At 53.2% G+C, this 12,166-nt stretch overlaps 5 protein-coding genes across 5 annotated transcripts; 3 read left to right on the top strand and 2 right to left on the bottom strand.

Annotated features, from left to right (window-relative positions):
• Positions 1 to 365: 365 nt before the first annotated feature.
• On the top strand, positions 366 to 1,019 carry A1O7_07326 (uncharacterized protein; the record flags this gene model as incomplete). Its single annotated transcript, XM_007761326.1, has 4 exons — positions 366 to 692; positions 739 to 797; positions 850 to 914; positions 964 to 1,019. 4 exons carry the CDS (start codon positions 366 to 368, stop codon positions 1,017 to 1,019), a joined length of 507 nt encoding a protein of 168 aa, XP_007759516.1.
• Positions 1,020 to 1,217: 198 nt separating this feature from the next.
• A1O7_07325 (uncharacterized protein) lies at positions 1,218 to 2,360 on the top strand (the record flags this gene model as incomplete). The annotated part of the gene is made up of 1 exon (XM_007761325.1): positions 1,218 to 2,360. The coding sequence occupies one exon, from the start codon at positions 1,218 to 1,220 to the stop codon at positions 2,358 to 2,360; it is 1,143 nt and encodes a 380-aa protein (XP_007759515.1).
• A 103-nt stretch (positions 2,361 to 2,463) lies between these two features.
• Positions 2,464 to 3,510, bottom strand: A1O7_07324 (uncharacterized protein; the record flags this gene model as incomplete). Its single annotated transcript, XM_007761324.1, has 2 exons — positions 2,464 to 3,242; positions 3,321 to 3,510. 2 exons carry the CDS (start codon positions 3,508 to 3,510, stop codon positions 2,464 to 2,466), a joined length of 969 nt encoding a protein of 322 aa, XP_007759514.1.
• A 1,093-nt stretch (positions 3,511 to 4,603) lies between these two features.
• On the top strand, positions 4,604 to 5,458 carry A1O7_07323 (uncharacterized protein; the record flags this gene model as incomplete). Its single annotated transcript, XM_007761323.1, has 1 exon — positions 4,604 to 5,458. One exon carries the CDS (start codon positions 4,604 to 4,606, stop codon positions 5,456 to 5,458), a length of 855 nt encoding a protein of 284 aa, XP_007759513.1.
• Positions 5,459 to 6,852: 1,394 nt separating this feature from the next.
• A1O7_07322 (uncharacterized protein) lies at positions 6,853 to 11,360 on the bottom strand (the record flags this gene model as incomplete). The annotated part of the gene is made up of 2 exons (XM_007761322.1): positions 6,853 to 8,577; positions 8,628 to 11,360. The coding sequence occupies 2 exons, from the start codon at positions 11,358 to 11,360 to the stop codon at positions 6,853 to 6,855; spliced, it is 4,458 nt and encodes a 1,485-aa protein (XP_007759512.1).
• Positions 11,361 to 12,166: the final 806 nt, after the last annotated feature.

Here is a 12,166-nt window from a genome sequence, read left to right as displayed (position 1 = left end):
AGCCGGAGTTTAAGCGCTCTAAAAACTGGTCACGTGGTAGGATGTGATAAGCGAAGTCTTCTCAGTGTGCCCTTGTTCATTCAGGTTTCATAATCACAAACCGAAAACATGCAGCGCAGATGGAGGAATTGAATAATCAAACTGCTAATCTTCTGTCTGCCACTCCAACGACAAATGAGGAGAACCAAACACCTTCAGTCGCGGCCACTGCAACCGAATCCTCACCATTACCGCCCAGGACAAGCAGGCCCAGGCCAGGAAGCGCTGCTAGGAAGCGAACAAACGAAGAAGCGTGGCAGCCCGGCGAAACTCCAGCGACGAGTCCGAAAACTGCAAGATTCAAACGAACTCTCACTCTTCTTGTAATGCCAGAATCAGAAGTGCAGCGGGCTCAGGAGCACCCAACCCAAGCGTCTGGAGAGGCGGCTCAGCCTCAGTGGTCTGCTACCACTGATGCAGAGGGATCAGCTTCAGTACCTCATCGCAACAGCTTTGTCAAGCAGATTCACGATTATCAACAACAACTGGAACTTGAGTATCAGCAGTTTGAACGATCTCTAAATGAGCGAGACACAACGGCCGACCTAGACGCCATGAACTGGGAAGACCTGGAGACACGCTACAACGACGACATTGCACCTTGTATTGCTCGTGAGAAGGAAATTATGGACGAGATCAGTGCTCGCTTTGCGGTATGCGGCTTCACTGACATGCAGAATTCAAACTGACTGCCCGCAGCAATTCATGCTGTACATGCAGGTATCAAACGATCATGAGGCTGAAAGAGCTGTTAAGAGGTATTCTAACGACGTGTGTCGATGGCTTGATAGATTGCTAACCGCACTATAGACTTCGAACACGGATTGCGCTCGCTCAAAACTCTGAAGGACAGCTGGCCCAAAAGCAAGCCCACCGTGAGTGTAGTCGGCCATATGAATGGCCTTGGTCTGACACCCTTCACAGATACGAAGGTCCTGGAGGCGTTCCACAGTGCAATGGCTCTCCTGGGCAATGTTTGATGCAACCACCCAGAGACAAACAAGAAATGATTAGACGCTGCTTTGCGGTGACAAATGCGCCCGAGTGGGCAAGGCCGAGCTACGTCATGCGGTAAAGGCCCCTCGTGCAGGACAGCGTGCACCCGCTTGTGAGCAAGCACGCTGCGGGTTCGGCACCATAACTTACATGATGATACTGCTGGTATTACACAACAACTAATGTCTAATGGTCCACGTTCAAATTCTGACCAAGATCTCCTTGCACGACTGAACGCGCTCAAGAAGTCGACTGTATCCTTTGAGCAGACCAAGTACATTCACCATCGTTCAATATGGTATCCACAAGCTAATTGTAGTCGCAGGTTTCAGACACCCATAGGCAAAGAGAAGCCCCTTACCGCCGACCCCGATCCTGCTCACGCCCTCGGCGCCGACCTTCTGTCACGATGGAAGTCCCTCGGCGGTATTCCCTCCACAACCCAGCCCGAACAGTCCGAGGCAGCCACCGAAAAGCCCGAAGACGAGAAGACAGTGGAAGAACTCCTCGCAGACCTAGGGGCATCGGATACATGGGAGCTCGAAAAAAGCGAGGAGGATCAGGTTGCTGAGCTGTTGAAGAGTGCAAAGTCCGTTCTGGCAGAAGCCACAAACCCAGACAGCGAGCATCCGAACGCAGAAGAAGTTGACGGACCAGGTGACGGGTCCACGTCTGCAGCACTGCCGGCGCTTGATGTCTCCGTGTTCGCACCCGAGCCAGAAAATGACGTCGAGACATCAGGCAAGGTTGAGTTAGACAAGTCCAAAGATACTTTAGATCAGGAGGCAGATGAACTCCTGGCAAGAATTCTAGATGAAGTAGAGCACGAACCTCCGCAAGCGCCAGAAGGAAATGCATCCGTGTCCGAAGACGACGACCGTCCGTCAACCGAGGTGCAAGTCTCGCCTTCAAAGCCCGACTCAGACCCTCCTGCTCTCGACCTGCCCAGCACACCATCTAAACTCCCTGAGATGGAGCCAGTGCCAGAACAATCGGCCCAAGAAGACGACCTGGCATCCCGGTTTGCGGGTCTAGCGCTTCCTTCTGTCCCGACCGGCGTGAAGTCGACCAAGAATCCAGCTACGACGAAGTCAAGTATCGGCTTTACCGACGAGGAGATCGACACGTGGTGCATCATCTGCAACGACAACGCCACCCTCCAGTGCATTGGATGTGATGGCGATCTCTACTGCACGAATTGCTGGATCGAAGGGCACCGAGGCGAAAGCGCTGGTCCTGAGGAGCGGAGACACAAGGCAGTCCAGTTCGTCAAGGGGGGAGGGAAGAAGAAAGTGCCTAAGAGGAGAGTCATGATGGGCGCATAGGTCCCGCGGCTAGAAGACGCTGCTGGCGCCCCTTTGGGAGATGGGTTCGAAGCGTCAAAATTACTTCTACTCATCTCGAGTCATAGCCCGAGCGATCTCTCTCTTACACTGGCTCCCTCCCATTCGCCTTACCACCCGATTCCAGCTTCTGCCCCGCGTTCGCATCGGTATGCTCATCTCCACCCATCGGCTCCCCAGGAGGCACCAGGAAATAAACCAAGCCGTGGAAAATACTCGCCACAAACGGCGCAACCCAGTGGACCCAGTGCCAGCCCGGAAAGCGGCTACCCACAAAGATACCAAAACACCGCGCGGCATTCAACCCGGCCCCACCATATCCAGGCAGAGAATACGCGGTCAAGAGGGCGATCGACCCGGCGGCTAGACCGACGAAGATAGGACCAAGCGCAGGTCCAAAGATCTCGCGCTGCCGAGGGTCCAGGCCAACTCCAAATGCCAATACAAGGAGCAGCAGGTCGCCGACGACTTCGATGGTAAACGCACTACTCACAGGCGTGCCCTGCTCGGTGAACAGATAACAGCCGCCGCACTTGAAATCTCGCGTATTGGCACTGGCCCTCAACAACAGGCCCGCCAACGTACCGCCACTGATCTGCGCGCCCAGGTACAGGACTAACCGGGGAAACGTGGTCAACTTGGCAAAGAAGGTCCCCAGGGTGATGAGCGGGCTGAAATGCGCGCCGGAGACAGCGCCGAAGGAGAAGATCAAGAGCGCGAGCACGATGGCGTTGATGACGTTGGCGACTAAGGGCCCGATAAAAGATACGCGGTTAAAGGGGCCGAGGGTTTCGGAGGGCAGAGGCGGCGGGGTGTTGGGGGACAGACTGTCCCAGGCGGAAGCGTACACGAAAAGGAGAGTACCTAGGTAGTCGGGTATGTCAGCGGCTGTGTACTGTACACGATTCAGTGCTGAGAAAGGACCAATTTACAAGTACTCACCAATGAACTCGATCAGGCTGGCCTTCCAGAGCCCAACCTCGCGAAAGCCATTCAGATCAAATGCCTCTTGGAGCGTCAGGTTCGGCGCCGCATCTGGCACTTTCCTCAGCAACTCCTCGTTCTGGGGGTCGCTTCTGTCGACGGTGAATTCTTGATTGCCGCCTAATCGACCTGCGAAGGGCGAGGACATGGTGCCCCGCCGGCGACGGCACGCAAGTTTAGGTCTTGCTGCTGTCGCGGTGGACATGCTGCGAGGTGGGATCGTGCCGAGGGGGCCTGAAGTCGGGGGTTGGGTGCGCCAAGGTCGGAGGTCGGGGCCGGGTGGCGGAGCGGGAGGTGGAGATTGGAAGTGGTGTTCGGTATCGGTCTCGTTAGATGCTTGTGGGAATGGTTCAGCCATGGGGATAACTTGGCCAAGGCTTGACGTCCAGGGATTTCGACTCTCCGAGCATTCAAGAGGCTTGATACTAAACTCTCGACGGCGGTTCTGGTCTGGTCGCCAAGCTGATTCGATCCAGTTCAACCCGCCACCAGAGGAGCTCGTGCTTCGTGTCGCGCCGCTAGTAATGTTTGAACTGGTTGCTCTGGTGCTTTTGTCTCTCAACGCCAGACTCAAGCACTAGGATGGAGATGGCCACGTTGAGTAGCTAGTAGATGAGAAGAGGACGTGAAAGATGCCAAAGACGCATGAACGGCACACAAACATGATCTAAGGAAGAATCAAAAACAGAGCCGAATTAAAGATGTGTTGGAGATCAATAACGGCACAGCATGGTCGACCTCCGTTCGGTAAGACCCATGGGCGTGAATAAGCACCCGGTCGATATCCGCGGTGGTGTTTCCCCCTTCGAGAAAGGTTTAGTGGAGCCTTGTGGGAGCTGGGGGGGATGACAAACACGACAAACCCGGCAAACCAGGGGTGTCAGGGGGCGGATCTCGTAGAGTAGCAGGGCCGTTGTCCTCACAGCCACTAATAAGACTTTCTGGGCAGATTGTTTATGTCAAGGAAGAAGCTCAGCGACCAGACCCCTGTACTCCTGCTCAACTGATTTCGACGTTCTCTGTAGCAAGTAAGATAAGTACTTTGACTACTTGAATCAGTAACTCGTATCGGTCCAAAATGCCCCGAGCATCCCCAACATCTCCAGACGACTTCTCCGCATCGTTCACACATGGCAAGGAAGAGGCGAAGAGCGAGAGAGCACAAACTATATCTCTCTGTATCATTGTTCACTTGGTATCATTCGTCTCGTCTTGGATGCACATCTCCCCCCCTTTCAACAATGTCTCGACCAGGGGATACCACCGCCGACGCCGACGCCACAGCCAACGACAAACTCATCCTCCAACAATATCTCCGCGACCTCATCTCCGGAAGCCACATCCTGCACTACCACAACGTGCTCGACGCCTTTGGCCACCTCTCCTTCCGCCACCCCTTCAAGCCGCACATCTTCATCATGTCCCGCAACGCCGCACCGGGCACCATTTCGTCCACTGGCGACCTGATCGAGTATTACGTCGAGGATGCTCGGCCCGTGGACCCCAACGCGGCGCCGGGTTTCCTCGAACGCTGCATCCACAGCGAATGCTACAAGCGGTACACCCACATCAACAGCGTCATCCACAGCCACTCCGAGGCCGTCGTGCCGTACACGTTCAGCGGCGTGCCGCTGCGCGCGTGCTACCACATGGCGGGCTTTTTGGGCACGGGTTGCCCCGTGTGGGACATCGCTGACGCGCAGACGGAGGACGACGTAAGTGATTTGCTGGTGCGGAATACGCACCTCGGAGGGTCGCTGGCTACAGCTTTCGGTAGTGCTGGGGAGGACAGCAGTGGGGACTCCCCACGACATGTCGTCGTGTTGATGCGCGGCCATGGCTTCACCGTCCTCGCGGGGAGTATGCAGGACTGCGTCATGCGGGCGGTGTATACGCAGAAGAACGCGGCCATTCAGAGCACAGCCCTCACCACCCGGGCGGCGGATCCGGCTGCTATGGCCTCTTCTCCGATCAAGTATCTCAGTGAGAAGGAGGTGCGGGATACGACGTGGTCGATTCGGCAGTCTGCGCATCGGCCTTGGGGGCTTTGGCTGCGCGAGGTGGAGGCGCATGGGCTTTATTCCAACTCGGCGTGACGTGGTGGTGAAAGGTGGAAATGGACGTACGAAAGTTCTGTGTGGGAGTTTACTGTGAGTATGTTGTGACTGGTATGTGCGTGTGAACGCGAAAATGTTGTCTCTGTGTTGTAGAGCAAGGCTTGTTCTCGGATTAAGCAAAACCGGTAATTACGGGGTACAATACTTGGCTTGCGTCCAGTGTGTGCGTGACCCAGCGGGATGAATGGTAGTGGACACTGAGCTCCACACGTAGAAGGATCTGTCACGCTCCTCGGACGTCAGGAAACCGGATGTGTGGAGCGTAGTCGGCGATGCCTGCGTCTTCGCAGCACATCAAGCTGTGCTTCCTAACCTGCACGTTGTGTGGAAGGCCAGCCACCCCACGAACCCTCAGACACATCCATCAGCCCGAGATTTCCTCAATCTTGGGAGACCCTTGTCCCATTCGTGCAGCTTTCATGTCTCAACAGCCAGCCAGCCAGGAGCAGAGAACAGAGAATGAACAGAGGAGTTACCGTCTCTGGCGGACATGGATGCAAGGGAGAAATCCACCCCTCGGAGGGGGAAGCCCAGGGACGGTCCGGAGTAGTGGAACAGAAGAAACAGGCAGTGTTCGACGTCGGGAATCTCGACACGAGTACAGTAGTACATTCCATTTCCATCCTTGGACCTGAGCGTGGCCCCCTGAGCCTCTCTGCTTCAACCCTGAGATGGCTCCTGCGCGTGACCGAGCATGGTGTAGTTCGGCCTAAGCAACGGATCAACCGCGCCCACGTCTGGGCCAAGGGGGCCATGTTCCCGGGACCTACAGGAGGTCTTGAAATGGGCCGGGTCGGATTGGGTTTTAGGAGGTCCCTGTCCCTGTCCCTATACCTGTCCCGCCCAATGGGTTTGGGGTCGCTAACTCAGGGTACGCCCGACCCGGAAACGCTTTGGGCGAACCCCGGCCCATGTCAAGGCCTATTCAGGACCCTTCTATACCGGCCTGATTTACCTCTGAGTTTTTCTATCTTTGGTGGGTTGCCGTGGATATGTATCAGATTACATAGATTGTGTATTTGCCGTGGCCTGCCGAGATCTCGTACTTGTGACGGAGACGCGTAGTTAAGTCGAGCCCTACCGTGGGTGGCATAGCAGCGTGCCTTGATTGCTTCCACAGTAGTATGCCTCGTGCGTTTAGTATCGTTTACTCGGCGACGAGCTCATTGGGAGTGCGGCGGCCTTGGCTAGGCATCAGCGCCAGGCCAGCTGGCCGGTCACCTGGCTGACGGGTCTTGCTAGACAAGGCTCTCGACAATCCGCGCGGAAACAATGGCAATAGCTCCTACACAATGTTGTCGTCACTTGCTCTTTTAGCGATGGCTTAGATAGAACTCGGCTATAGGAGTGCATCAGAGGCAGTATATAGCTTCCTAATCTACATTCCAGGCTGCCTGCACTTCCCGTAGCCACTGCTGATGCTTGTCAAAATCGTTCAGTTGGAGAGCTTTCACGATCTCTTTGGCTCGTTCAGGCAAAGGATATGCTCGCAGGTGCTTATGCTCTGGCGAACATATCACGTACCGATCTGCGTCGCTGTCCTGTTTCTTGAGCGAAAGCAGGCAATCTCCACAAAACCACGTCTTCTCACACAGGCAGCAGCACCAAAGTTCTGCGAAGTCATCCTTGGTCGGATCGCAGATTCCATCACAGCGTCGGATCTGGCTGGAGCTCGCACACTTGCGGGAAGCCACTTCGTCAGTGCTCTCTGCCGCGGCCTGATCGGAGTCGCTTCCCGCGCCAGATACTTCAGACTGTGTCACAAGCTCATTGGTATCCATCATGGCAATTCCAAAAGCGACTGCAGCGTTTTCGAGATCGTTGCCCATCATCAGCGCCTCTCCAAGCTGAGTGTAGGCATCATCATCGTTCCAGGGATCATCATCGTGTAGTTTTTGTATAGCCTCTTTGATAGATGGCTCAATGAGTGGTCTCCACAATTTTGGACACTTTTGTCGATAGTCTCGAAGCCAAACTCCATACAGAAGCGCCGAGTATGAGGCGCGATACTGGCGTTTGTCTAGCAGTGCAAGACTTCTCAGTCGCTCAGCGGCTTGCGAATACCGTGACTGTTTCGAGAGCTTTGCCTCCACCGCCTTGGTGAAATGACAAAAGCTGATGAAAGCGGCTGCTTGACGTCGGATCGGTCTCATACGCTGAAGGTAAGACTCGTCGTTCGAGTCGATTACCGTGAGAATACTGGTGTAGATCTTCGTAGCGCCAGTAACATCTTTGAAGTGCCGAAGCAAGAAATTTGCCGATCGTGTTGCCAGTCGTAGATCATTCCACCTGGGCATGCTTGCCGTGTCGACATAAGCAATACGCTTGAAGCTGTCTTGTAACAGGTTCTCTAGATCGGGATCACTTTTGTGGTATAAGGTCATGGCGATGATACCGGTTAGTCTCTTGAACTCTTGGTCCGTGAACTTGTGTCTCAAGAAACAGCTGAGCAGCGAACAGCCGGGCACGAGTGTCTGCCGAGTGGCGAGGTCACGCAACACTGCCGATATGGAGTCATAATCCTTCGTCCAATGATGGATTTCAATGTAGAGCTTGAGGCTATCCATGATGACGTGGTCCGATGGGAGGTTTGTGCCAAAGGTGTACATTTGACATCGTTCATATGCATCTCTGGCAGCACGACTGGCATCCTTAGGGTCTCCACCCGTTTGAAGTCGCCAATACGCCGCCCGGGCTTTGAAATAGAAATCAACACCGAACTTCAAGCATAGTGGTGGCAGGCCTTCGATGGCTTTCTGCATCGCTTCTAGAGCTGGTAGTGGCTGTCCAAGGTTGTCGCCGTAGCACCGACTTAGGCCTTCGTACGCAACCCATGCCAGTGGTCTCTTGATGCCATATAGCTCTTGTGACCGGGCTTCCGATAGGGTGATTGCCTTTTGGAAATATTCGATGGCTTTCCGGCTGTGTCGAACATCTTCTCCTTGCATCATGGTCCAGGCAATCCCGGTGTACCAGTATTCATCTTCTTCCAAATCTTGACTCTTGGCGATCCGCTCGATCAGCTCCAGAGTGATTCGTCCGACTCTCCGTGTTCCTTTGAGTATGCTGAGAGGGCCAGCGTTGTTTCCTTCGGGAGTCTACTGAACGTTAGATGCGACTGATGTGATGATGGATCAATTTTGCTTACCAAGAATTCATATGCCAGTAATACCCACGTCTCTCCTTCGCACTTATTGAACCAATCCGGGTCATCCCATGCTCGTTTCCCCAGCCACAGGCGGGCACATTCTTTGATCAAGGGCTTTAAGACAATTCTGGCGGACTGAATCGCCTGCACTGCCCACGGATGGATTTCAGGCTGCTCGGTGCTGAGACAGTGGATTCCCTTTCCGATTAAGAGGCGGACAGTATCGGTTTTCTTCCTGTCCAATAACCACGTATCGATAGTAGTCTGCCACTTACCATCCTGTAAATGGTAGAACAATTTGCCATCAAAACATAGAGAGGCTAGCCTGGCACCAACTTGTGCACAAAGGTCCTCCGGCATTGCGATAAGATTGATCTCCAGCAGATGAGAGACGCAATTATCTGCCGCATATTGTTTGAGGAGATGAACGCCGTACTTTTGTGCAATGGGCTTCATGGCAAGGTCAAGCAGGGTCTTGACCATTTGCATCCTGAAATGGTCAAGCTGGCCTGGAACCACCCGACAATCATTCCACTTCTTGGTCAATGCGTTGCCTTCTTGTACGAGATAGTCACGAATTCTTGTATGTACAAAAGTGACAGTTTTGTGGTGCCAATCGTCAAATATTCCGTTGTTCGCATGGACGCTGACTCTCTTCCAGCTAAAATGCTTCAACGAAGGTCTTGATGGCGTGTAGCCGGTCGCTGGTTCATCATCGTCAGTTCCAGTAGAGTCCAGATCGTCGTCGGATTCTTCCTTGTTTGAAGTAGGAGTTGACTTAATTGTTCGTGATGTATCGTCACTGCCTAATTGCTGTATAACGTCGAAAAGGCTGGAGTACCTTTCTGTCAAATCGTCGGAGATTGTGATGAAACGCTGACCAGCCGTTTCTAAAAGGCAGACATGAAGCTCGGCGATGGTGAGAGGACGACGGCAACAAAGCACCCAGGCGAGCATGTGCATCAAGTATTGTGTTCTGACTTCATCTTCGTGGTTCAATCTGAGGAAAACCATATGTATCATGTCCATTAAGCCTAGCGGAGCGTCATTGAGAGCCTCTTCAACAGATTCGGCCGAAGGGCTGTCACGAATCTGGTCAATGACTAATTTGGCCCATAAAAACATGCCTTGAGATCGTGTCACGATGCTGTTTTCGATGAAGGCCTCGAATAAGTGACTTTGTTCGGGTTCCATCTTCCTGATAATCCTAACGGCAGCGATATGCTTGGTTTGATGTTTCACATATACGCGAATGTCGTGTTTCGTCTGATCCTCTGTGATGTCAATGATCTTTTCGTTTCCTTGAAAGGCAGAGTCCGTATTGTCGAGGAGATTCCGAACCTCTGGTCGGGCAAAGACGGCCACCTGGATTGATATTCTTTCGTGGTTGGGCCGAGAGGCAAGCAATCTTCTCAAGCAAGTCAACAAGGCATGCTTTGCTTCATCACTAGCCTCATCAAGACCATCCATGATTATGTAAAGCAGGCCACCCGTCTCTTCGTGATCTTCCAGGGGGGGATCGTATGACAGAAACAGGCGGTCCCACAAAGATTCCGCCGATGCGGTCTTTCCGAGGATGTCAGGATAGGTCCGGATAGCCTCAACCAGATGCTTATGAAATCGCTGATCTTGCTTGGCAATTTGGAGTGCAACGGCCACCAGCATGTGGCTCAAGTTCTGGAGCTTAGGCTGACCCTCCCTGAAATAGATGTAACCCGTAGGTCTGATAGGACGATTCTCGACGTTCCTTGAGTATTTGTTCTTGAGAGCCTCCACCGTTGCAGCAGCAAGAATGGTTTTGCCAACTCCTGGACGACCGAAAATCCAGAGCAGTGAACCATTGCCATTCTCCCAAGTTGCAAACATAGAGTCACTCTGGATCCACATTCCCGTTGTGTCGGCAACAGCATTGACACTCTTTCGGTGGTGATTTCGCAACTCTTCCCAGGACTCATTTCGGAGCTTTTCAACGAGATCCGGCTTGACCTCCGAAGTATCGCTCTCTGCTCTAGATCTCAGCATTTCCTGCCTGATCTGAAGGACTTCTTCATGGATGCTGACTGCCGTCTCGCTCATTCGCTGCGTCATCCCAAAGTTCAAGCGCACGACATAGCCCAGCTCATCTTGCACCCGTTTCTCGAGTTCCGCAAGTCCTTCACTTATGCTTTCATCGTTCTGAAACAGAGATCTTGCAAATTGGCGTGACCTTGACAGCTTGACTAGTCTTGATTGTGCGGCTCCGACAATTTTCAGGAGACACGATAGCACCTCAATGACAACCGTCTGGTGGGAACCGATCAAAGAGCTGTCCTTGTAGCCATCAAGGCAACATGTAACGGCGGCCACTCGTTGAAACAGCTCTTCAACAGCATCATATGCTCTGCTGACTCTTTCACACGTACTCAAGATGTGTTTGACTGCAAAGAAAAGTACGCTGACTGGGCCCACGGGTGTCGCTTGAAGACCTCGATCTGCAACATCCATAAGGAAGTGCAGTGGAAGTATGCATTTGCGAAAGGCTGATACAACTTTGCGCTTTTCATTTCGATGAGCCGTGAATTGATCTTGATTGACTTGAAGAGCTGCGAGGAATGCTTGAAGGCTTCGTCCGTCTGCGTCTTGAAAGTTTACAGGCATGTATTGCAGATCAGACGTGATCAGAGCGTGACCGATATTTTTCTCGAATTCGCTGACGGCATCTTCCCAGAGCGCTGTCAACGAGTTTTCCGACATTTTGGAGGGGTGAAAGTAACTCGAAACACGCTAGAGAGTCAACTTCAAGGATAATGCGGGGAATGAGCGCCGAGAATGTGCATTGTGATCGCAGCCAGACCGCTTAGCCCTTGTGCTACCACTAGACGTGGCATGGTAGGATATAAGTGACATAGAAAGCGGCTCGGCGTTGGTTCGTGGTGGACGGCGCGTTAATGAGAATTTGGAAAGCATTGCTCTCGCTCGTGAATCAACATCGTCTCCGGATTTTTTGAACTTTCAGCGCCGAACGTCCGTGAGCGGGGTCCATACTGGGGTGCAGGCTATGAAGCGAATGCCAGCAGGAGGCTGAGAGAGCATCCACTCGTACGAGGTAGCAGGGTTCGTAGAAAAAGGAGCCCAAAATCCGACCGGATTCTCTCTGATGCAGTAGTGCCCCTGCAAGTTTCGTGGTAGCGCCTTCTTCTTTCGACCTAGATGCCGCGGTCTAGAAGAGGCGTCACGGTGAAACTCGGAGAAAGCCTGAGGTGAATTGCAACGTTATCCCTTTGGTGCCTCATTACGCTTCAACGTGGCGTGCTTCACCGCGCCGTGAGTCACAAAGACGAAGCCAGTCATCCCTTACGGAAGCATCGATGATTGTGGTCTTCGTAAAAATCAAGCACGACTAGCTCGTCTCCAACTGGTAATACTCATGTTGACTGTCCTTGCTGTGTCGTTTGCAAGACCGGTACAGCTCACCACCACTGCTGATAGGTGGGAGCTGTGTGCAGCGCCTCCACTGGTGATGCGGCGGTGCGGGCCGTCTTTTTGGGGATATTATCTAG

This window comes from Cladophialophora yegresii (assembly GCF_000585515.1).
Source record: "Cladophialophora yegresii CBS 114405 chromosome Unknown aczIN-supercont1.5, whole genome shotgun sequence".
NCBI classification, from domain to species: domain Eukaryota; kingdom Fungi; phylum Ascomycota; class Eurotiomycetes; order Chaetothyriales; family Herpotrichiellaceae; genus Cladophialophora; species Cladophialophora yegresii.
This window is presented reverse-complemented; position numbering and strand designations above follow the sequence as displayed.